General features: G+C 38.4%; 1 protein-coding gene across 1 annotated transcript; it reads right to left on the reverse strand.

Annotated features, from left to right (window-relative positions):
* Positions 1 to 4533: 4533 nt before the first annotated feature.
* Positions 4534 to 24266, reverse strand: LOC135467095 (visual system homeobox 2-like). Its single transcript, XM_064744856.1, has 5 exons — positions 23819 to 24266; positions 12466 to 12550; positions 10163 to 10286; positions 5107 to 5287; positions 4534 to 4826 (listed from the first exon to the last, which is right to left on the reverse strand). The coding sequence occupies exons 1-5, from the start codon at positions 24264 to 24266 to the stop codon at positions 4534 to 4536; spliced, it is 1131 nt and encodes a 376-aa protein (XP_064600926.1).
* Positions 24267 to 24466: the final 200 nt, after the last annotated feature.

The following is a 24466-nucleotide window of genomic DNA, read 5'->3' on the forward strand; positions in this document are numbered from 1 at the left end:
TGATTTGCCACCCACGTTCTGTGCTCATTGTCTTCCTAATATTTGATTTATTTATTTGGATTAGTGTTTTACGTCGTACTCAAGAATATTTCACTTATACGACGGTGGCCAGTATTATGGTGGGAGGAAACCTGACACAGCCCACGGGAAACCATTCGCAGGTTTTGTCTTCCCAATACATCAACGTGTTAAAGCAAAGTTTCCGAAGTGAGGTGTTACGGAAGTGCCAACCTTAAATTAGGTAAAGCCATACAGCTGTGAGTTTGATTTACATTTTCGCACATGCAATCTAGCAGTATGCATAAAATGAAGTAAGTGGTTTTGTTTAAGACCATGCACGGTACCTCTTGCTCTGTTAATGGGCTATATTTAAATGAGATTGGCTAACACCTGTGTTCTTTCCATGCACGTCCGGATTTTCTCATAAGGCAGTTCTCACAATTAGTGTCCAATGTGTAAGGCTGGAACTAATTTATTTATTTGATTGATGTTTTATGCCGTACTCAAGAATATTTCCCTTTTACCACAGACGCCAGCTTTATGGTGAGCCCGGGGGAAACCCACAACCATCCGCAGGTTGCTGAAAGACCTTCCCGGCGTACGGCCAGAGAGGAATCCAGCATGGATTGGATCAGAGCGATGGCGTTTTTTACATCATTATCCTCGACCACCTCGAACAAAGCACTGCCTACTAGACCATACTGTACTGTCCATTAGATCTCAGTTTTCTGGCTCGAAACCATATCTTCATTTGCGAATACATGGATTATGCTGAAGTGGTTAAAGCAAACAGAAAAATCAAAGACAAAGACTGGAATGTCTTGATTATGTCCGCAACAGGAATTTTAATGTTGCTGTGGACTATACGGCCTTCTAATAGCAACGTCAGCGACCTCTGTGGCCGATGGGGTAGGGGGTGGTGTAGCACGCCAGAGCGGCGCAATGACCCAGGAGCCTGTGACTTCAGGTTCAGCTCATGTTGGCTTCCTCCCCGGCCGCACGTGGGAAGGTCTTCCCGCAACCTGCGGATGTTCGTGGATTCCCCCCTGGCTCTGCCCGGTCCCCCCCCCCCCCCCCCCACCACCACCACCATAATGCTAGCCGCCGTCGTACAAGTGAAATATTTTTGGGTACGGCGTGAAAGACCAATCAAATAAATAAATCCATTCCGTCGAAACGGATACAATTTCTAGGTCGTTTTTCCTTCATTTGAATATTGAACATGTTAATTGCCTCAAGAAACCGACTCTTGTCTATTCTAAACACAGAAACACCTCAGTTCAGTTAGTGTTAATATGTATATACCCAGAGTGTGACACGTCAATCAATGCAATTACCGTGCAAGGTGAAAACAGTTTTATGGGTCTTGTATACGTCGACTTCAGTCGAACAACTTTGTATTTGTTAAGGCCTTTGTATTAGCTAAGTGCTAGGTATAATATCTTCCAACCTCAATGACTGTATATAGATGGTTATTTATTTATTTGATTGGTGTTTTACGCCGTACTCAAGAGTATTTCACTTATACGATGGCGGCCAGCATTATGGTGGGAGGAAACCGGGTATTCCAGATGTTATACTTATTTTGGCTGACGAAACGTTATAAATCATTTGAGTTAAAGCACGAAAAATTATAATACTCATTATACTAGAAAAATGTGCTGCAGAGATGAGATTTAATTTTGATTGATAGAGTGAATAATCTCTTCCTAAAATTTCATTCAAATATACACTTCCTTCATGTGCTGTCACACCATTATTTCCTGCTTTGGATAATTGCTTATATTCCTATACAAATCACGAGTTGCCTCTGGTTTAAGTATACTGCATGGTCCTGTGACAAGTCGTCAAGAGGACAAAGCGTTTGATTATTTATTGATTTATTTGATTGGATTTTTACACCGTACTGAAGAATATTTCACTTATACGACGGTGGCCAGCATAATGGTGAGAGGTTGCTGGCAGACCTTCCCACATACAACCAGAGATCAAGCCAGGGTAAGCTGGAGCACATTGGTGCAGTGGCTCCTGGATCATTCTACTGCGCAAGTGCACTAGGTCACGAAGGCATCCGTTATAGTTTAAATGAATTTGTGTAGATCGTACAGGATGCTGTAAATGTCTATATTTGTACATTGGACCATGTTTTAGTAGTTCCCTATATAACTTGGTGTACATATACGTGAATAAACTAGAAATCTGCCGGTAGTTTTGTTTTCAGTTTTATATCTTTTTATGGAAACGCTATCCTGCCTGGATGATTTCTTCATGCATGACCTATTTCCAAATGAATGATGAGAAAATCTTTCATGAGAAATCGGTGGTTGGGTTTGAACTCTCAGTTCTGTGTGTCACATTCTTCATATCATCCATATCTGTATGAGAGAAGATAGCTCTGCATGGCTGTGAGAGCGGTAAATTCTGCTTCAGCTATGACCACTATATATAGTCTTTGAACTGAGATCTCATTTCTACACCCAGCTCGCGCTGAACAGGTCCAGCTCCAGGTCTTGGCGAAACCAAGTCGCATATTTTTAGTGCTACCAGTAAAACCTCTTGAAATATTCTCAGTGTCAGAAATGGCTGTATACCCGACCTTTTTAATGGTTTCTTCAGGAAAACGAAATTATATACCCTATATAGTTTCCCTTAAAAACAGCAGACTGCCCAACTTATTTAACTGTGATCAAGTTTGACATCGATTTGTAATGACGCCGAAATTCCATTTTACAGAGCCAATTCCCCAAAACGCCCGCTTATAACTTGGCATGGCGTTATGTTCCAGTCCAATCTGTTGGAATATTCTCAGTGCCATATATATATATATATATATATATATATATATATATAGCACTTACACTGTACTTAGTTTTCCTTGACATCTTTTCGATTTCTTCCATCAAAAAGTCTACACACCGTTTTATACGTGAAATATTCTTGAGTCTAAAGTAAAACATCAGTCTTATTCGCCACTATATGAAGTGTCTTCAGTGTACTAGGTTGATAAACTTTAAATAAATGTACCAGCCTACAAATGACTAGTGACGGAGCGCTCAGGTTGTTTAGAGGTATATCTATTAATTATGGCTCTGTACTCAGTCCCGCTTGACCTGCGGGCCTAAAAACATGAACAATCGTTAAGGCAACGTGAAGGTGTCTGGATGAGACGAATGTCTCACTGTACCAATATACACATGAATACGGCGTAAAACCAATCAAATAAATAAATGAAGAAATAAACGGCTGATTCCCAGATTGCAAGTGGTTATCAAAACGTATGGGCCTGTATCCACACTGCTCATATATATTCGTCCTGGATCGTGGGCCGTGTTGACATCAAAAAAAATTCCGATAAACATCACTGCATTTTGTTTTTATCATATTCTGCTTAAGTCATGATGCTATCGGGCCTCTGTCTCTTTTAGTCTTTACTTATACTGATTACATTTCTGAAAATATGCCAAAATGTTCTTTTGCAGATCATTTGTATTTCTGCCTGCATTTGTTTGATGTTCTTACATGATTAGCGGTTCTCTGTGTGTACTTATGAGATCGTCATACATGTATGTATTATATATATCTAACATAATACACACATATGTGTCTGTTTTAGACACTGGCCTGTATATATCTGTATAACAAATTAGCCAAACGCCCCGAGCAACACAGAACCTTTGTTGTCGTCATGCGCGATCAATATCATATCGATCAGGTATGCAACTATGGTACGAAGGGCGTTTATTTTGATCCCGTGAAAAAATCAAAGGAGAAGTGAAAAAGCCGATGTAAATCAATCTACTTCTAACTAGTACTCAGTAGTCGCCTTAACACGAAAACATGTTAAAGGAGTACAGTTGTAGGGTAGGGCGGGGTTGTGGGGACCGAGATCGAGAACTGATTTGACCGGAGCCACTCCAGTGTCGAGAGGTACTCGGCTTAAAGAGCTAAAGGGTCAAAGACAGATAAAAAGCTCTAGCAGAAAGGAAAGGGTAAAGGCGTATGTTTGTTATTCCTCTTAAATACGAAAACATATTTACACAAGAATTGTCATGACAAATAGCCAAGATTAGCCTTATCAGTGAAAAGCTGATTCAAAGGAAAAGAGAGTAGATCTGAACAGCTTATTTAGACTATTGAAAACTGGTGTGAAAACTTAAGATAAAAGTTCAAGTCTCTCTTTTTTTAACAGCTTTCAGCACATAGCGATCCGTCTTTGGCGTGCCGAACACAGTATAGTCTCTCCCTATATACCGTAGGCGTTCAGCGTTCCAAAGGGGGAGAAAAAGCACCGTTGTTGTTGCTATTATCTCAACTTGTTTCACATTCTCAGAGAATGCCCCATTACAAAGGTTCCGTCATCTTGGATTAATGGCTGACTCAGACCACAACAGATCTGTTTCCGTATAATTAAGACTATGAACTGGTAGACGATCCCGTACCGTAGAAGAGTATACAATAACAACAATTTGTGTGAATCCAGAAACATATATAGATATTTATATAGAGAGTTCTTTTCATATCAATCTCGCTCGATCATCTTTCCGAATTACCGTCGCTAAAACTACATTGACTGTCCGAGAAAGTAGAGTCATTTAAACTGTCATCGAGTTTGCCACCGATTTCTAATGACGCTGATATTCCATTGCCGCCGATCTCCCGAAATGCTTGCATCACTTTGGCGTTGTGTTCCTGTGCGCGTGCGCGAAGTGCCGCTATGCTCTCAGACCGGATGTCTTTGGGAGGTGTCTTCACTGGACTTTCATCGCTCTCTTCTTTGTCCTCTTCATTCATCTTTTTCGATGCTTCAATCGACTTCTTGTGCATTCCTGCAAATTAAAATAGATGTGTACCGTACTTAGTTTTAATGCAGGAGAAGTGATTACTTCCAACAGATTAACCATTAATTTCCACTAGTGTCAGATTCAAATATCGGAAACTACCTGAAGAACATAAAACATGTTTGCCACATATATTGACAAAATGAGACACAATACCAAATAATGGGCTTGTTAGCCGTTATAACCAAACATGGCATTTTATACGCTAGTATATCTACGGTACTGGTAATAGAACATATTTTTCATTCAATTCACATTAAGGTCTTACCTAACAACCAGGGAGCACACGAGTTCTCTATGCCTTTTTCCGCTGATTTGACGATGGTCTCCGGTAGGGGGAGCGAGTGTCGAACCATGGCGCCGTATAAACCGTACTCTGCCATAATGCTGCTCTTTCCCCATTCCTTCTCGGTTTTTCTCCACTTCGCTCTTCGGTTTTGAAACCACACCTGTAGGAAGAAAACACTAGCTGAATTTTCTCTGTTTAAATATAACACGAAACTACACAACCATTTAAAAAGATGCAACGCTGAAAGTAATATGATAGTAGGTGTCGATATTTCTTGAGTGTTATGCCGTTTTCAACATTAAAGCAGTCACATCACTTTCCGTCATCGATGAAAACTATCTACTGTTTCCTTTCACATGATTAATATGCTTTGTTAGTTCTTTGGTGGTTTGTGTTGGGCGTTGTTTTAGAAATTGATCTTGCGGAATTGATCTTATTGACCTGGAACGTCAATTGTAGTTAATAACTGGTAATCTGCCATGACGCCTGTATTCCATCCATGCACGACGCATTCCGGAATAGCTTGTATGGTATGTCGTGATATTTATATAGGCCTCCTGCATGGACAGACTGATGCCTAGCTGGAAACATTGGAAACATAGTTCTTGGCACTAAAAAGTTTGTTTCGACACGACAGGTGGCCACTGGTGCACTTTTCGTTCTACCATACATCTTCCTTGAGACGAAACAATGGGTATTTCATTTGAGAGGAAATATAAGGTTATTAGTGATTTCATAGTTCTTTTACATCTGGTTGATATACTAAAAAATACACAGTCGATTTACCATCCGAAATAAGTCATCTTATAGTTTACTGGTCACCCATTTTAGTCAGCTTTTCCCGTGGATAAACTTCTTTCTTCTTCTTTTTTTCTATTACAGATATCGTCATTTTGTAAGAAAAGTGCATTATTCGTCCATTCACACACTCAGGCTTGAGTTTGAAGGAGTTTCGTGTGACATCTATATCTCCGGGTTTATTGATTGTTTCAGATAACCTCATGGGAAATGGCGTTATTCCAATCCCCTGAGCCATTGTACGTCTAACTATAGCATTCAAGGTTTTTAGACAGCCTAAGTGCGAAAATAAACGGTGATTTGATATGGCGAGGTGTTCTCGGGAAATCCCGCGTGAGTCAGTAACACAATATGGTCTTATCATCCCGGATTGTTTTGTGTGGAAAGTGATGAAATGAGAACACTTAAGGGGCGAGAAAGAAAATGTAATTCCACATACTCAACAGCTGTCGAAAGACTCAAGATATATATATATATATATATATATATATATATATATATATATATATATATATATATATATATATATATATATATACTCATTTAAATCAAGGTTGCAAAAGAAGCACATGTGACAATTTCCAAGATATGTAAAGTTTAACAGACTGAACATTAGTTTGAGAGCTTTACTTGAAGGTGCACTTTTTTGGCGAATTTGAAAATTTTAAATTGTAACATTGAATGCTCTATCAATGACGTATGAACGGTCAAGCCATGCACGTGATCACATGGAAAAATGTCATCGTAAAAACACGGGCTTTTCTGATAAGAATGAAGAGACAATGCAAAGGTTATTCAACATGACTGTGTTTACTCCTACACACAGAATGTTCACGTTGCACGTTGAGATTTTCAGAACGTTTCAGTTCCCGCCGTGGTAGAGTGGTTAGAGTGCTACAGCGCAGCATAATGACTCAGGGCCCGCACACAAATGCGGTCTCGGCCGTACGTCGGAAGGTCTTGCAGCAACCTGCGAATGGTCGTGAGTTTCGTCGGGGCTCTGCCCGTTTCCTCCCACCCTAATGCTGGCCGCCGTCGTATATATGAAATATTCTGTGGGAAGATCTGTCAACAACCTTCGGATGGTCGTGCGTTTTCCCCTTGCTTGGGTCGTCGCATAAGTGAAATATTCTTGTCTGCGAAAAATATATTCTGGTGTTATTAAAGATAATCGCTGGTGCAAGTACATATAAGATGTGATACTGTTTTCGCATGGGAATAACCGCTCTGTGCATATTCCTCTGTTGTTGTGCGGTGTTTCATGTCGCGACTTTTAGTTACCCTTATTGACTCGTTCACTTATTGCTACAGCATTGATTTGACCATGCGTGCCACTCAACCGGTCTAATTTGAAAATATGAACCTAATCAATCCAAGCATGCGGTCGACCGTGAAAGGATGTTGAGTATATGTTTTCGGAAGTTTGTACACCCTTTCTGTTTGAACAGTTGCCCTTTCCATTCGGCCAAGCTCGTTAAGATCTCAAGATTGCATCATTATTCACATATTTTTTCTAAAACTGGAAGTAAAACAACAAGTATACAATGACGGGTAAAAAACGACGGGACCGTAATTAGTGTGGTTTGCGGGTGAGTGCCGAATACCAGGAGAGTGCGATTAGCATCACGTGTGGAGTTTCTATGTCTGACGGACACGACAGCTTTCCAAGCAGAGCTCGACACCAGTCGTCTGTTCTTTTTTTTTTTTTTTTTTTCTCCGCCGATCACTCCAATATGTTGCCATTCTTGATGGACCTTTTACAAGGAAAACGTAAAGTTTTGCCTAAATGATATTTTCTGTCGTCACAGACTGGGCCGTGTAGTGTTGATGGAGAGGAAGGCTGAGCAATTGGGCTTATTTCTTTTTTCCCTATCCCATTAGAGAGCCACGAATCCACAGGGCAACAAGATGAGGTATCTAAAATTTGCTATAAAAACAACACTGATGCAAACTGCCAGACCGCATCACTTTTCGCACGTGTTAAATAGTCTGGGAATTACCCTAACTTAGCGACGCTTATCCGGTAGGGGGCGCACCTGTCCCTGCCACTTCGCCGCCTCTGACATGGCGAATTAATTTGCTACAGAGTCGAAGAAACCCAAGCTCGGCATTTAGACTCGTGCGTTTCCGTTATAGTGGTCATTACACACGGAGAATGGATCGCTCGATTCCGCAATTACTGTCGGAGACAATGTCGGTGGAGTCAGTGATATCCTAAATCTCTTCCTGTTCCCTTATCCGCTGCACCGTTAAGATTTTCCAAACAAACGACGCACTTAAACCGTTGAAAACCGGATCCAAGGGTTGCTGGTCACCTCTCGGCCCCCCAAGTGCCACCGGCAAGGGCCTTGCCCAAACGGACCTCACCAGGCCGCCTGATGGCACTCAGCTCGGATTCAATGTGTCAGAGTATAGACTTTAACATATCTTCTCAGTGAGTCGTCTCGCGTTGGGATTGTCTGCCTCACTTTGGCTCCACGGTCGATAAACTAAATAGAAAAACAAGCCCCAGTTAGATTAGGTTCTGTCTGACAATTTTAGTTTGTTTTACTAGGCGGAATCTCGCCTCGGCAGCGACCGTTTCACACCCCGATCAAGATAAAAGGATGCGAACATCCGAGACAAGCGATATTTCCTGTCACCCAGTTTAGAGATTTTGAAGAAACAATATCTGATGTATAGCATGCTGTCTTGTGACACGGCAGAACGTCGAGATGCAGACATACAGACAGATCACCGGGGACAAATGAGGCTGCGTCTCAAGTTCCGTAAAGATCACCGCGTGCTGTTTCCGGGAACAGTGGGCATGCGTGTGTCGACAATCAGCTGGTCACGTGACAAAGAATGCCATCCAAGACGTCAAGCTCGAGTGTTAATCAACGACACGCTTCATCCTGAAGTTGCAGTGCTGAGCATAAAATCACAATCAATAACAAGTTTTCCAATTATGCTTTTCTAGACATCCACATTCTGTCTGATGTACAAAGAGAGGAGGAAAAAGAAGATAACGAGGACTTTTGTTGCAACTGATAAAAAGTCGCTTGACAACAGAAACATTTGAACAAGCTTAAGCAGTTCATTAATAGACCTATTTTACAATATATGCTAAACATTGAGTCGAGAAACGCTGATTCACGGTCTAGTTCCAGTCACGTTTTCACAAACATCTATATATAAAGAATTTGGGCTTAAATTCAGTGAAATTCCTTCACCTTTTAGATTTCTAAATATTGTTATCCTCAGACGAAAGATAACAAGGATACGTAGTATCAAATACTTATTAGAGACAATTGTAAGCGAATTAAATACGATACGATGACTGTACTTCAATAAGCAATATGCACTGACAGGCGTATTAATGTGTTTTGTTGATTTCCGTGACAATAAATGATTTATATAAACCTTCGTTTGACTTCAAATGTTGACATGTTCGTAGTAACAAGTTTTGCATCATGCTAGTAAAATGTGTTGACAGGTGATAAAAGGGATTCAATTCAACAGAAAATACAAACTTGTTTTTTAAGGGAACAAAATACGTTAAAACCATGTGTATACATCATCTGTGCGCTTTGAAAATTTCAAGCGCATTCTATGTTTTGTTACACTGAAGGAATATATAGGTGACAGCTATGTGACAATAATTAAGAGCTTCGGGAAATTACGACAAATCATTCATTGTTTTAAGGAACGACTCAAGTCACTCTTATACAATTCCCGTCGCAAATCTGCACGTGTCACATGCATTTTCTGGAGAATCCTAAAGGCGAGGAACTGGTTGGTTTTAATTTATTCTTATTGAAGTAATCTTAGTTTGTCGATCACGTATATTTATTTTTACAAAACTGTAAGCAACGTGGAAAATAAACGTTTTGTGACAGACCATTTATCCATGCGTTCTTAACGCACTTTCATTACATTATATATATAATATAATGTAATTATGAATTTCATGTTCGTTTCATCCAAATTTAAATGTAATTTATATGTTTTTGTAATACATTAATTTTGTGTATTTAATTAATAAAATTATTTATTGCTTTATAGTTGTATTTTCGGTTGATGTCCCAAGACTATCAACCATCCTAATCTATACCCTTGATTTTGAAGCATATAGGTTAAATGTATAAAATATCAAATCAGATGATTCTGCAAAGAACGGTATTTGGAACAAAGTATATTTTGTTTGGAAAGAGATACGGTTAACAGTGAGGATCAAACGATGCACATGTATCCTCACCTGTATGCGATCCTCAGGTAAATCGATTTTTAGAGCCAACACTTCCCGGGCATAGAGGTCTGGGTAATGAGCGTCTTGGAAAGCTTTCTCCAGTTCATCTAATTGATAGCTGGTAAAAATTGTCCTGAAAGAAAGAGAAAGAAGAAAAGATTTTTTAAACTCGGCTTTGAGTTTGCTGGAACAAGCACGCACATTAAGCTCAGCTGATTACATGATTATTGTTTTTCTATTTCAGTTACTAGCATATAAGTATCTATTCTTCTGTCACTGCGGTGACTTAGAGATGAATAAAGGGTACAGCTGACATATTCTTGTGTTGTTTTTTTTTTTAATTTTTGCTAATTATTTCAAAGGTAAAAGGCCGTTACGATTTATATTCAAATACAGATTATATAAAATATATAAACATATACGTTGGGTCTCTGTGTGTATGTCAAGACATGCAATGTGCATAATTTGGAAAGCTTAATACAGAAAAAAAAAATTCAAAGCATAGAAATTGATGTTGTGTATAATATACAGCCCATATGTAACTCAAACAACGATTAAAGTATGGTGACAGTGTGGTGTGAAGGAGTACCGCACACACACGTTATAGTGGAAACTTTACTCACAGTTCATGAAGCCCAGGGATTGCCCTGAAGCAATTATAAATACCAAAATTTCGAAATTAAAATGTCAATGAAGGCCTACAAAGTTGTTGTCATTTACATGTACTATAATGTTGTCACATGGACGGTAAATTTATGCCAGAAATCCAACATGGCGAGCAAATGACGCCGATTTCTGACAAAGAAATAAATAAGGCCAAGAAAGAAGGGAACAAAACAACAACGCGATAACTGGCTTATAAAGGCCTAGACTAATTACATGATCCGGCTTAAATAAAGAATATCCCGGTTTCTGTCAGCTGAATGGATTGTTACAATAAATCATTGATCAGTCATAACTGTCACATTGAAGAGGGGGAGGAGGAATGGATAAACTAACAGCCGTATTCTTCAAATATTTTTTTTCTTTTTTCCCTTGATTTTGGAACTAATGATCACTGTTGTCTGCGGGATTCAGCCAATCTGACAGGACGTGATCTGTCTCCAGACGTTTGATCACTGGACTCTCAAGTCCTCGTGACTGCAAAAATGACAGCGAGACGGAACTGTCAAACTGGAGAAGAGCGTATCGTAGTTGCTCCGTACCCGCGCGGCCACCGCCCTACAAACAACTAATTACAAACGTATAAGAATAAACATCGGTCTGGAGGGGGAAAGGGCCATTAATTACAGAGCGAGTAAAGATCTGGCTCGTTGATCGACTGTGTTCCGGAGACCGCAGTTCCCCTGGACTTGACTGACGGTCGCTAATTGATCCCGGACAAGGGCTATAGGTGGCGGAGATGAGCGCCGTACGCTGACGTCTAATCGATGACTCGGTGCGAGTCCGCGCCTTCGCTCAGCTCCGTCCCGCGGTGCCGCCGAGTGCGACGCTCCGTGGATGCCGTATCGGCCATCGGCAGCTCGCCAAGGCTGAACCAAGGGCGGCGCGTAAGCCCGGCCAGCCACGCTCCCCGTACCTGCGAAAACGACCTCTCTATCTTAATTAAGAACTCGTTTCCCTCCCCGTCAATTAGAGCATCCTCACAGAGTGCGACATGGTGCTCAATACAGACAAATGAAACAGTAATGACTGTCCGTACTCTTCCATTTTGCTACATCACCGACTGGCTTCTCACGAGACCGACTGGGCCATTACGCACGTGACTTCACCTGATAGGCAGAGCACCTCTCCCTAATTACAGAAACACAATACACCTCATATTGTCAATACACCTGTACCATTTACAGCAAAAAGACTATTCGATATAAGTATTGATTTGTAACACTGCTAAAGATTGCTATCAACTGAAGATGACCTCCATCCCCCTCCTCCAAAAAAATAAACAAAATGTTCTTGAATTACAGTATATGTTTCCATTTTAAAGATACTTTGTACCGTTTTTACTCCATATAGTTGTATTGTTCACGAAAAAAATCCAAATGTCTACGGAAGAAACAGGAAGGATTTTCCTATTTTCACAATAACGGCTCCATTCTTTAAAGAATAAAGAAGCAGCACATTTCACCGCCGATTATACATATCTAACGTCGGGTTAATATCAATACTGCCATTTTGCAAAAAGGCATTGAAAAAAGGAAAAACGACCAGGCAAGTAACGCTGAAAAAAATATCAATAGCCTCTCAAAACATACATTGCCTCTTCAGAAGTCTGGAGAATATAATACCTTTTTTATAATACATTCTCTTACCTGTGTCGCCTTTTCTTTCGAAGTTTCTGTTTATTGTGAGAAGGATCAGATGGCCGAGAAGGGGATGTCATTTCGTGCTCCATGCCTGTGGAAAGTGAGATACATATAAGACACTTTAATATACAGGATAATTTAAGCAGTTAAATAATAATAAAATTCATAGGTAATAGATGTTAAGAATATTTGAAAACGGAGAGAAATGTATTAACATGAACAGTTAAATTAAAACTCTGTGGTAAATTGACAAGAGGCCGTATTTCACTAATTTCTCTGGTTTTACTCTATAGGCGGTACGTCTTTAATTATATACAAGATATATTATCTTATGTATGATCTTATTATTTATTTAATTATTTCCTTCAAATAATGCTGTTCGTATGGCTTTCACTAAGAAATCATCTAGACTTCTAGGCCAACAACGTCTTGCCAGTCAGCTGTGTCTGGCCCCCTGCTTTGCCCGAGTGTGTATATGTATATACTATTACTGCTAGCAGCCTCTTTATTCCTGAAGATGGTTTCATAAAAACCTAAATATAGAAACAAACATGAAGCCCATGTCGAATTTCAGAGTGGTAACATTTAGTCTACTACTTTTATATGAGCTCTTGAAGATTAATTTGATTTTTGAAAGGATTGAGTTCTTTGTGTTTAATGCAATTCGTTTCACTGTATATAGTTGAAGATAAGGGTGAAACTGGATAATGTTGATTCTGATATGGACTGCAGACTCGGTTTGGATCCAGTAAACAGGTGCCCTCCGTGTGAACATGGACAAACGCCTTGATCTCGCGAGACCGGGTAAGATGGCGTATCGGTTGTCAGTGCTGATTGGCTCAATTAGTGACAATACTCCGCCAGGATGACTAGCCCCTAGAGACCACTCGTTAGCGTAAAGCGATACTCTAATGGCAAATCAGTTTGCTTATTTCCGCAACCCACAATTTACCTGTTGAGGCTGGAGAGAAATTGACCCCGTACTTTTCCAGACCATATCTCATATTTCTATATTTCTATACACATGAGTAAGGATCAATGCAACATTCATCAAATTGCATGTGAGGCGATACTATACCTAACTGTAAAGAGAAAATGAAAAACGGGATATATTGCAATTTTACCTATGTATGTAGCGTAGACTTCCACACTGGTAACCATGAATGATTAAGGCTTAACACCACACTGACGTATGGACATATTGGTAACGAAAATAATATGCTACATACGTCATTCCAGTAAGTACCATACAGAATAAACGCGCCCATTATTGGAAGTCTTTATGCACATGCCTACGACAAGGACCTCACAAAAGTGTCTGCATTATGAATACAATTTACATAAGAGGAAACGGTAAAAAATATATAGCTACTGAGACATTTAGTACCTGGGGCCGATGGCACAAAGACATTTCTGACTTGTCAAAATTTAAAACCTTTCCGAAAAGCTCGTTTTTGTGGTACTGAAAGTTCAAATTTGGGTACATTTGTCTTAGGACAACACTGGTGAAGTGGACAAAATTTTACTTAATAACTCCTAAAAATAAGCTTTAAGACCGTATTCAACATTTTCGCTTAAGTCAGAAATGTCTTTGTAGAATCGGCCCCTGGAATTTTGTTCCTACGCAATTCATTTCAGCTGTGAAAGTATCTAATTTATAAGACAGAGATTTTTTTATAACCATCCAGCGACTGTTATAGTAAGTTGTTCTACAGCTTTTTCATGCATCTGCGTGAAACATCACATTTACTTTCGTTTTTGATCTATAGATCCCAGAGCACTTTGCATTAATTCCATGGGTTCCTTTTGCAAATCTAGACACCGAAATTTGTCGTAAGTTAGAAAGAGCACAGGACATATAAACGATACCCCTATTTTTCTTCCTTTTAGATTCAAAAGTTACATCTAAAATGTTGGCATTATTATAAAATTAGTAAGTATTTTAAATATATTTAAAAGAGGAGAGAAATTTACCATTTAATAAAGAATGGATTTGAATACATCTTTGCTAATATGTGTAGTTTTTCATCACAGAGACTATATATGAGACAAAGTGTATTTATTTCCATATATATATATATATATAAGTGACCAACATTTCCGACCAAGACCAAGGCCCCCCCTCACAAGTGGCTTGATAGATGAAACATTATGAATGGAGGATTCTCAGCATAACCCATGTAACAGCAATAATTTATTACACATCACAAGTAACAAAACTGTTTTGGAAACAGGACATTAAGTCTTACTGTTTCTCATCACAGCGTACGTTGGCACTTTAATTATCACGAAAATATATATATTCTCTTCAGCATTTTCATTTTAAAAGAACGACCGCGTGAAACCAAAAATAATTTCACGTGTCGTCTGTTCAATAAAAAGGGTACCGAATGACTACAAGGAAACTTATCCATCAAAAACCTGTATAACGCTTTGGTAAATCAGACTTTGAAAGAGCCGTTTGATGTGACCATTAGCCATACTGTGTTCGCCGCTCAGGTTTTACTCTCTATGCTGTACGTCTTTTATAGTATTGCAATGTTCATATACCCTGCAAGTAATGTTTTTTAATTTCCTTTTCGGAAAGTAATGCTATATATAAAAAAGTATAATGAGAATGAAAGTTTTGAAACCATTTGTTATCTAAATGTGCACCACACAGTATGAAGATAGCTAATTCAACACATAATTCGTCTTTCGTTACACGCACGTACATGTGTGTTTGCACAAGACAAAGTCAAGTGTTGTCTATACGCCAGTCATTCCTCTATCATGCACCATGCACTCTCTGTGTAATGACGTTGCCCTGGAGATCAGAACAGATGAGATATGATCGTTGAATTCTTCACATACTTTGTCAATTGGAGACCGTTACCACGCCCCCTACCTCCCGAAACTTAAACCAATTATACATGACACGTTCACAAGAACAGTGTAGAAATAGTTAAAGGAACTTAAAACTGGCTTAGTGAAATAAGAAGAGGGTATACTTGTTTTATTTTTGGCCAAGTCTGGGTATATTGGATAACTAATCCTTTCGGCAATCACACAGTGACATTTTTTTTATTTCTCATACTGATCAAAATAAATGTACTCAACAAAATAAAATAACAATCCTTTTTATACAATTTACGCTGACTGAATTATTACATGCGTGGAATATATTTTAACGAAACACTTCATACACTGGATATTCGCTGAACAGATTTGTGAGGCCCATTTGTTAGCCCAAATCGTGTCACGTGACAAGTACGCCATGTTGAAAACTAAACCCTTAGCTTTACAGTTTTCAATTACTGATGCTGAAGGCGGAATTATTTGTTTTGGCGGAATGTTCCGATGTTCTCGTGGAATTCATACAGAGGTTGTTAGATGTACTGAACAGCAAGATATCCATCCGCTCAGCGGGATGACAACTAACGTGAGATAACGCGTGGCTCTCGTGACACCGTCACCAACCGAGCTGGATTCTGATTGGCAGCTGGAGAGCTGATAGCGATCGGATTCGCCCACACCGCTGACACATTGGTAGATAAGGCGAAAGACCTGACACAAGACACACAAATTAACAAACAAGAACACGGAAAAACTAACAATGTGGGCGAAATTCTTGAATAAATGGCTAACGTCTATCGCAACCACGATTTCTTTAATTTTTTTTTTTTGGCTCTCACGATGTCCAACGAATCATTTAAATACAAATTAATGTGCTTAATTTTCACTTATAAAATGGGAACATAAATGGTTATAAGTATCCCGGATACATCATATAATATTTACATGAAGCTCGAATAGACCTGTAAAAATGTTCGATTTGTTTGCTTGGTTCAGATACTGGCGTTTTGACTAAAAGGGACGAAGGAGTGTACCGTATACGTAAGAAAAAACTACACGGATAATTAAGCATGGTGACTTTTCTAATGCTTCCGTTGAAAAAAGCGTGACATATATTGGATTTAGCTAATACCACAAATTTAAAGTGAATGTTACTTCTTTGTGACAAAATATGTTTTATAACTTTATAACTTTTTCACATTACTTTCATTTTTGGAACTTCAAATGCTTGGTTGATGATCAGAGATGACCTGACTTACAGTCTATTTATCAGAATGTTACGGTTGAATCGCCAAAGTGAACACAGCTCAGACCTCACAACCGTAAACCCATAAACGCTACCTTGATAAAATTACACAAAGTGTGCGTGATTGCGTTTTAATTCTTGTCGGCACCTTTACTGAGAAAAAAGTGAAGCAATTTAAGTTTTAAATTCAGTGCCTTTAATTTGCGATTTGGAGATGCCTGTGTTCTTCATGTATTGTTCGTTTAACACATTTTCAAAGGATAGTAAATATTGCATGTTGAAGACTTCAATGGAATTTGTAACTTAAAAGAACTATTTGTTCACTTGTTCAGTTTACAATGAGTATTAATTGCTATTGTTAAGATTACTGGTGTGTACCATCCGCGTCGATGACTTGAGAAAGGAAACCAATCAAACTTCCCGCCTGATTAGTAGCCAATGTCAAGCGGAGACCACCTGTTGAGATTCGTCTTTCATAGTACCTTTGACCTTCGAAGAGGCTGGTCCTTTCCGGCTGGAAGCCGACAGCGAAGATGCCAAGAGGCCTGGTGTGGTTGACATGTTGGCCAGGTAATACGGTATAATCCAATTATCCTGATGACCAGGTGTCCAGCAACAAAACCGCCAAATTCATCTTATTTAGTCAAGAAAGCTTTGGCATAAATTTTAAGCCTTATAGCAGTCTTGAAAGACAAATGATTCTTGTTTGCAAGTATACGATCTCTTGATCTCTGACTTGAGATTTTAATACATGTACTTCACACAAGTACTCGTGAAATACAAATGATTGTGTTTGTTTCGACAGTGTATACATTATTATACGATCTTGCAATACAACAAGGTTATTTGCTCTGTTTTCTTACCTAATTATTTGTATGTCATATAGTGCTAGGGGGCGGTATAAGTTGCTAGTTTTAAGCATTCACGTGAAGAGTTAGAAAAACCCCACACTAAGGTTATCGGACAAGAGAACGAATTTCGCCGGTTACGTGTGAACATTTGCCAGCTGTCACAATGCAATAGTTGCTGTGGTTTTACTCCCTATGCTGTCGTCTTTTATATTAGTATAAATTGAATATTTCATTGTCCATTTGCGAATATCATGGGAATGACTTCTTTTGACTTTCGCAAACAACACTATTGGCAATTAGGAACCGATTTTTAGTGTGCACATAAAGTTTTTGACAGTGCAAATATTTAAATATACAATGGTTAAAGCTAATAATGACTCATACTGAGTCAGTCATGCCACCGAACTACAATAATATAATATATGCATCTTGCATTACATTGGACCAGTTGAAAATTATAAAACTAAATCACTGAGCGTATATCTGTACTATGTTTAACTGTTGTTAGGGCAATCGGACAAGAGATATGATTTCTCATCGCTCGGATAACACTGTTGATTTGAGTGCTGTAATGTGGGATTAGCCTGGTCTGAACGCTCCTGGTCGGACTTCAGGTGTCTGGTGCTGGGAGATAGTGTCAGGGTGCAGGAATCCCCCTGGGCAGACCGCGGAGCACACGGGCACCCACCCAGACACGACCCTTTACGACGATGAGTAGGTTGGCAGGGATACAGCCCTTCAACTAGGCATCCATATACTGTCAACAACAACAACACTGTCTCCGCCCGAGGATGTTGTCCAGGAAGATCCGTAGTTGCTAAGGGGCGGAACAATGTTCTCCCATCAGTCACTGACTAACGAGGATTCTAGAATTGTTGGCCTACTCTATTTTATGAACATTATGTCATCGACGGTTTAATGTCTAAAACTTTATTTCATCACTGAGAACAATAATTTATGCAACTTTTCGTGTAACGGCTATGGTAACTGTGTCTAACTAGACAAAAACACTACGGTACAAAGTTCGAAAGAGCAGACAGGAAATCCATCATACCGTTGTATCATTTAAATATGTGCGGGAAAAATAGGCCTATATATAAGAGTGAAAGGAAGCTTAATTTAGCAAACTCTTACAGAAATATTTATCACCGTTTACGCACGAAAAAAATGCCAGGCCAATTATTTTGACGGTAATTCTAAAATTCGGTACTTTCGAAAAAATATACACTTGTGGGCAAAATCTGGGCGATTGGGTGGTTGATTTGTAAATTCAGAGAAAGTTCGGACCGAGTTAGGGAACGTAGATCTACAAGAGCAGACTTCGCGGCACCGATTAGCAATTATTCTCCTGTCTATTTTCGCGGCTATTTTTTCTTTGACCGTTTTTCTCCTTACCAGACCCACGTTGTGACAAGAGGAAAGACTTCTCCAGCATATGGTCGTGTATTTAGATAGTGAATGTCTGTGTGTACAAACTGAGCGAAATGCTGGTACCGCCTCCAGTACACAATACCATATGGAAACGTTGTGGCTCAAAAACCAGCCAAAGAAAAGTATAACCAACAAGTGCTAATGGCTATATGGAAGAGAGAAACCGTTATTGCACATATAAAACTCTGGACGTAACGGTACATGAATCTAACTGACTTCATGACAGCTATCTATGCTGAAATGTAAACACATAGCAATATTTACTGAATTTGAAAGACCATTCTCAAGGCCGTAATTTGATTCGCAGTACAATTTGATACGGGATTTAATACTCAGTTCGCATGCTTCACATATTCACACATTCACATATTTTCCTCTGCTAAAATAAAAGGTAATGGTCTGATATGCATATGTGCATGCTCTAATTTTGCAATAATTCAGACATTTATGGCACAATACAACGGAACGGTTTAGCGAAATAAAGTACAATTATAGTGCCTTACTGACGGGTATACCACACTGACAAACAAAGATGCATGAGGGCAAGCCCGAAAGCCTCAAAACTGAATAAGGGAATAAGACAAGGTTTTGACGAACTGAAAAACGTACAGCAACTTGAAAATTCTTCGACCCACTGTTATACTTTACAAGGTGTAAATATATGGAAGAATTCCTACATACACGAGCGGTAGGTATTATAGCCTAACTCTCAACTTGTCTTTACCTTTAGCACCTTGATGAATGACCGACCAAGCGCTGTCTTTACCGACAAATATTGTCTTTACACGTCCATTGCCTATATACACCTGACACCAGGTGATGGATTACACTTTTGTATGCGCACCTTACGGGTTGCCTTTATTCATTTGCTCGAATATAACCTTCTAGCAGTTCCTCCTTATAATATATATACTGGGGATTAAAATTCAGCTTATCTTACTGATGTTTGAGCCTTTAAAACGACTTTATAGCACAAAAAAATATCAGACCTCTTGTAGGTGTGCATGCTAACCTTTGCAACCAGGAGCTCAGTTGAGGTTGGAATTGACGAAACTACAATACGAAGCCTACAAAAATCACTTTTTGAAGTAAATTTTGGTAAGCCCAACTTTCATGCTGAGATTCTGATTTATACTCAAGTGGAAAGTGTTGAATAAAACTAACTATTTTGCGTAAAGGAAACAAATACCAAAAAATCACACACGCTTAATTGTTAGCATTTAGGATCTGAGTTTATGAGTTATTATAGTGTTATTTATTGATAGTTTTTCATTTGTCAGTCTGTGTATTCAGTTATAGAGTCAAACAATTCATGCTGATTGAATTTTTCATCAATACTGCATGCCATAACGGTTATATAACATAAAATGAGTAAAAAGTTAAGCAAAGTAGAAATAAAGCGACAGGAGGAGGCCTGCCTCTATGTATATCTGATCTGACAATGGAGCAAGCTGATATACAATTTAATTAAGCGTTTAGAAACTGAATTATATTATAGACTTAATAAGATTGCTGTAAATTTATAGGCAACAAAAGAAATATGTGCAGAATATTTTGCATAAAATTAATTCTATTGAGATAACAGCGTGAGTCCTATTCGGGTTTTATTTGGTAAATATTTGACGACACCTGCAATACATAATTCAATTCTAGACTCCATTGTGTGGTTGGCCTTCACGACCTTTGGGTACGGTATATAGATATATATTAATAATAATGTGGCTGCAAACACTCAAAATAAAAAGAAATTAATTGATCAATAATTGTCATTTAAATGTATATGTTATGTATACACTTGAAATATTCACTCTTATGGTAAACAAACTCATCTAGTCAAGAGTTTTAAGAAGTCTGGATAAAATGTATATGATGACGCGTTCGGCAAATATTTGTTTTCAAACAGAAAAATGAGATATACAAGTTACTGTTGTTATGTCATTCTTTTTTAAATATGATGGCAACATAGCTTTTTGTGTGAATCACTGCAATTTTACCTAATTCTGCGTAAACGATGGTACTATATATGGTACTGTATAAGCTGCTATTATTTGTATAGGTTAGAACAAAACCATAACTGAGATAAATTGACAAACAGTTGACCATTTGCTGCCAACTATCATATACTGTATACATTGTCGCGCTGTATGACTAATGTGTGCAGTAGCCTTTTATAATGTTTAAGCGTATTGCAGAAAAATAATAAAATAACATTAAGTATGTATAGAAAAATAAGTTACAGCGGCAAAACTGATCGTACTGATTTCTGGATAAAAACACTTTTCTTCTTAACTGTATTTAATTAAAAATAAAAAAAAACTGCTGAAAAAAGTGTTACTTTTAAGCGATATTTACAGTAACTTGTTCTTCTGTCGGATTGTCCAGATGCAATAACGAACTTGTTCTTCTGTCGGATTGCCCAAATGTAATTAGAAACAATAATTAAGCCTGTATAAGAATAATTATTTAAACCAATGTCGAGCACGACTGTATAAATGAACATTTTTCGAAAATTTCATCGCAAAAGAAATATTTATTTGCATATATATATATATATATATATATATATATATATATATATATATATATATATATATATATATATATATATATATTATAATAGCTAAAGGAGAGGTGTTCGTACTACATGAACAAATTTAATAGTCTTATAGACCATATTAGCCCCTTATTATCAAGAGTCTGACAATGTTGGCGATTCTTAAATCTTAATTTGTTGAAATATATATTATAGCAAAAGGCATTTAGACAAAACATTATAGTCTTCATTTTGGACAAATCTTCTTGAGAGAATGAGAGATCAGTTTCTGAAAATTACGTTTATAACATGAATGTTTAATATATCTCATTCACTTAAGCTGATTTTATGTTTTAGAGTTACATTTGTATTACATTATTTTTTTAACATAATTTTCAGTCTCGTAGCCATAGTCGTTTGTTTTTTATTTGTATTTTATTTTTAATAATAATTTAGAATTCAGTCATTTTCTTGTCAGTTTCGAGCGTGGTCAGAGGCGTGTTCATCGGACAGCCAGCTTGGTTTGAGCCTGGGTGGGCTGTGTCAGTCAAGTATAGCCGGTCCGAACTACAAACAGCACTTCATCTGACAGAATAACTTTGCCTCCCCCTAAAATTCGGGTCGGCTGCACGGGATGGCATAGACAGGTCGCTGTACTGAGCTACATTGGGTTAAGGAGAACCTGCTTACCCCCAACACCCGTGAACACGCGGGGCTAAGTGATTTGTTGTATTATCTGTCAACACCGATAAATCGTAAAGAGAGAGATTTTGTGAAGGGCTGTTAACGGGTAACCGTAACTGCTTGGTGACGTTTGCTTTCTTGGGCGTTGATTGCAACGCATATATACCCGTCCGGACGGTTGGATCTTTGCATGGAGACTATTAAATCGTCATGCATGTAGCACATAGAATAAACAATTCACAAACAGCAAGAGAGAAAAATATTTAATTTACTTTTACCTGTAATAATGGGGAAGTACTTTTTTTCCAAGAAATATACTAACTTTACACAACAACTATAAAATATAATCAATAATACTAAAATTCTACCTCTGTCGTCACTGGATGGGACTGGGGAGTTTAAAGACTTAAAACGATCGAATACAGAAGGTTTGTCACTTCATCGAGTATTAATACATAGAGAAAACGCATTAATGCAATTGAGACATACTTTCCTCCCCTAAAGTATCGTGTCCTAAAGTAATATTTGCAAGTATTTTGAGCTTAGTTATTTACAATTACATACCAAAGTTGTATCGTCTTTTACGATTTCCCGCCGTAAAAATCAATACTGACGTTTCTCCATCGAGGGCTGACCCACCATAATATTAATGACTTTTCTGTAATATTTAAAATTCTTAACTATGGCGTTAAACAATAGTCAAATAAATAAATAAGTGCAAATTATATTTTTTTTATCTAAAGTTTCGAAAAGTTTTGCTACAATTTTAGTGCGTGCTTCTTCTTAGATTAACACAGAACAATAAGTATTCTGTTTGATATTATTGAAAAATACCCCACTGTCGCATATATATATATATATATATATATATATATATATATATATATATATATATATATATATGCGGGAAGATGTGTTGCTTTCGAAGCAGATCTCATTTTTACTTCCGGGATGTTCGCTTGAGGGCAGCAGAGAAATGATGTCAGTGGCATACTTCTGGGTGTCCATTTTACCACAGATATGGAACAACAATACTTATTATCCCTGCATGTCAAAGTCAGTCTGATTTATTGTTTAGCATCTGGTAATTGGCTACAGCAGCCGGGATATTATGGCTAATAAAGCATATACGATTTCTATATGGTTGGAGCTCACCAAGAACAGATGATGCTCATACAGACATCCAGGGGACGTTCAGACTATACCGATGGTTTTGTCAGAATATGGAATCACGAATATGTCAGGTAATCTCAAACACGGCTATAGGCTCAGAAACTATTTTTAATTCCCCATCTCATTTGTATGACTATAAACTTCCCATGTTGATGTGTCTCCTTTGAATACATGTTTTCCTAAAGGTTTGAAAACGTTTGAAAGTCATTAAAATTTGTACTCACGTTGCACATATATCACCTGGAACAATTGTATTTTTATCTATCGTTCTAATTTTGACATTCTGAAATTTGCCTGAAACCAGTAGTGTCTTTTATCTGATACTACATTCATTTAATCGATTAATTTCAGGTCAGTTTTCCACACATGTCTTGAATTTTAACCACAAGATATAACATGGTACCCTACTCAAGCTTTTTTCAGATATATACACAGCCTTGGAATCTCAAACATAAATTTAGAAAAGTGCATATTTTATCATTTATTCAGAAAAACTTGTCGCATACGAAAGTAGGTACTTCTGCATCATATCCTGGTCATATATTCTGGGTAAAATATCCTATATACTTCAATTCGAGTTACAATGTATTGTTAAAAAAAACATACCTTGGTTATTATTTCTTGATCGAAATCCGAAAAGATCGGTGTCGTTGTTGCTCATTCCCGGTCTGTGGGTAGGAGCTGTTGGAGCCCCAGGGTGGGGAACCTGGCTGAAGTCCATTCTCCAGGGATGGTAGTAGGACGGGGGGCTGGGATCCATCCTAGGGTCGATCTGACTGTCCCTGAAGTCTCTCTGATGATACAGAGGAGGCTGAGAGTCGACGGCCAGGCCAGCTGAGGTAAAACTAGGCAGAAACATAACCCCCGAAGCTCCTGCGTCGTAGTGCAGGTCTGACGCGTTCGTCTGCTTACATGATGGTGCAAGCCCCAAAATCTCCTGTATAGCGAACGAGGGTCTTTGATGAGAGAAGACTGGTCCCAAGTGACTTCCGGAATTGTATGTACCATGTAGACTTGGCAAAGTCGACGCTGCCGAGCTCAAGAGAGAATTCATGCTGGTGTGAAGGTGTAGGCAATGTCTCAGACTTGTATAACACTTAAAGTCCTATTGACACGTTGTCTGTCTCCGAGTAAAAAAGAGTTTAGTCGTTGAAGAGTCCTTGAGAGCGCCTAGTGTTGTATAGTTATGATGCTAGGTCGGCCCCCGTCGGTAAATGCTTGAATAGCCGTCTCATTCGGTCCGATTAGCACCGC

The sequence above is a fragment of the Liolophura sinensis genome, chromosome 6 (genome assembly GCF_032854445.1).
Source record: "Liolophura sinensis isolate JHLJ2023 chromosome 6, CUHK_Ljap_v2, whole genome shotgun sequence".
Taxonomy (NCBI): domain Eukaryota; kingdom Metazoa; phylum Mollusca; class Polyplacophora; order Chitonida; family Chitonidae; genus Liolophura; species Liolophura sinensis.

What these genes read in the sequence shown, in the direction of transcription:
- LOC135467095 (XM_064744856.1), bottom strand. Translation starts at nt 24,266, where the DNA reads ATGAATTCTCTCTTGAGCTCGGCAGCGTCGACTTTGCCAAGTCTACAT. An exon ending in CGAAAGAAAAGGCGACACAG is followed by an intron (nt 10,287 to 12,465) that starts GTAAGAGAATGT and finishes TCTTTCTTTCAG; the next exon opens with GACAATTTTTACCAGCTATC. An exon ending in GTGTGCTCCCTGGTTGTTAG is followed by an intron (nt 4,827 to 5,106) that starts GTAAGACCTTAA and finishes TTTAATTTGCAG; the next exon opens with GAATGCACAAGAAGTCGATT.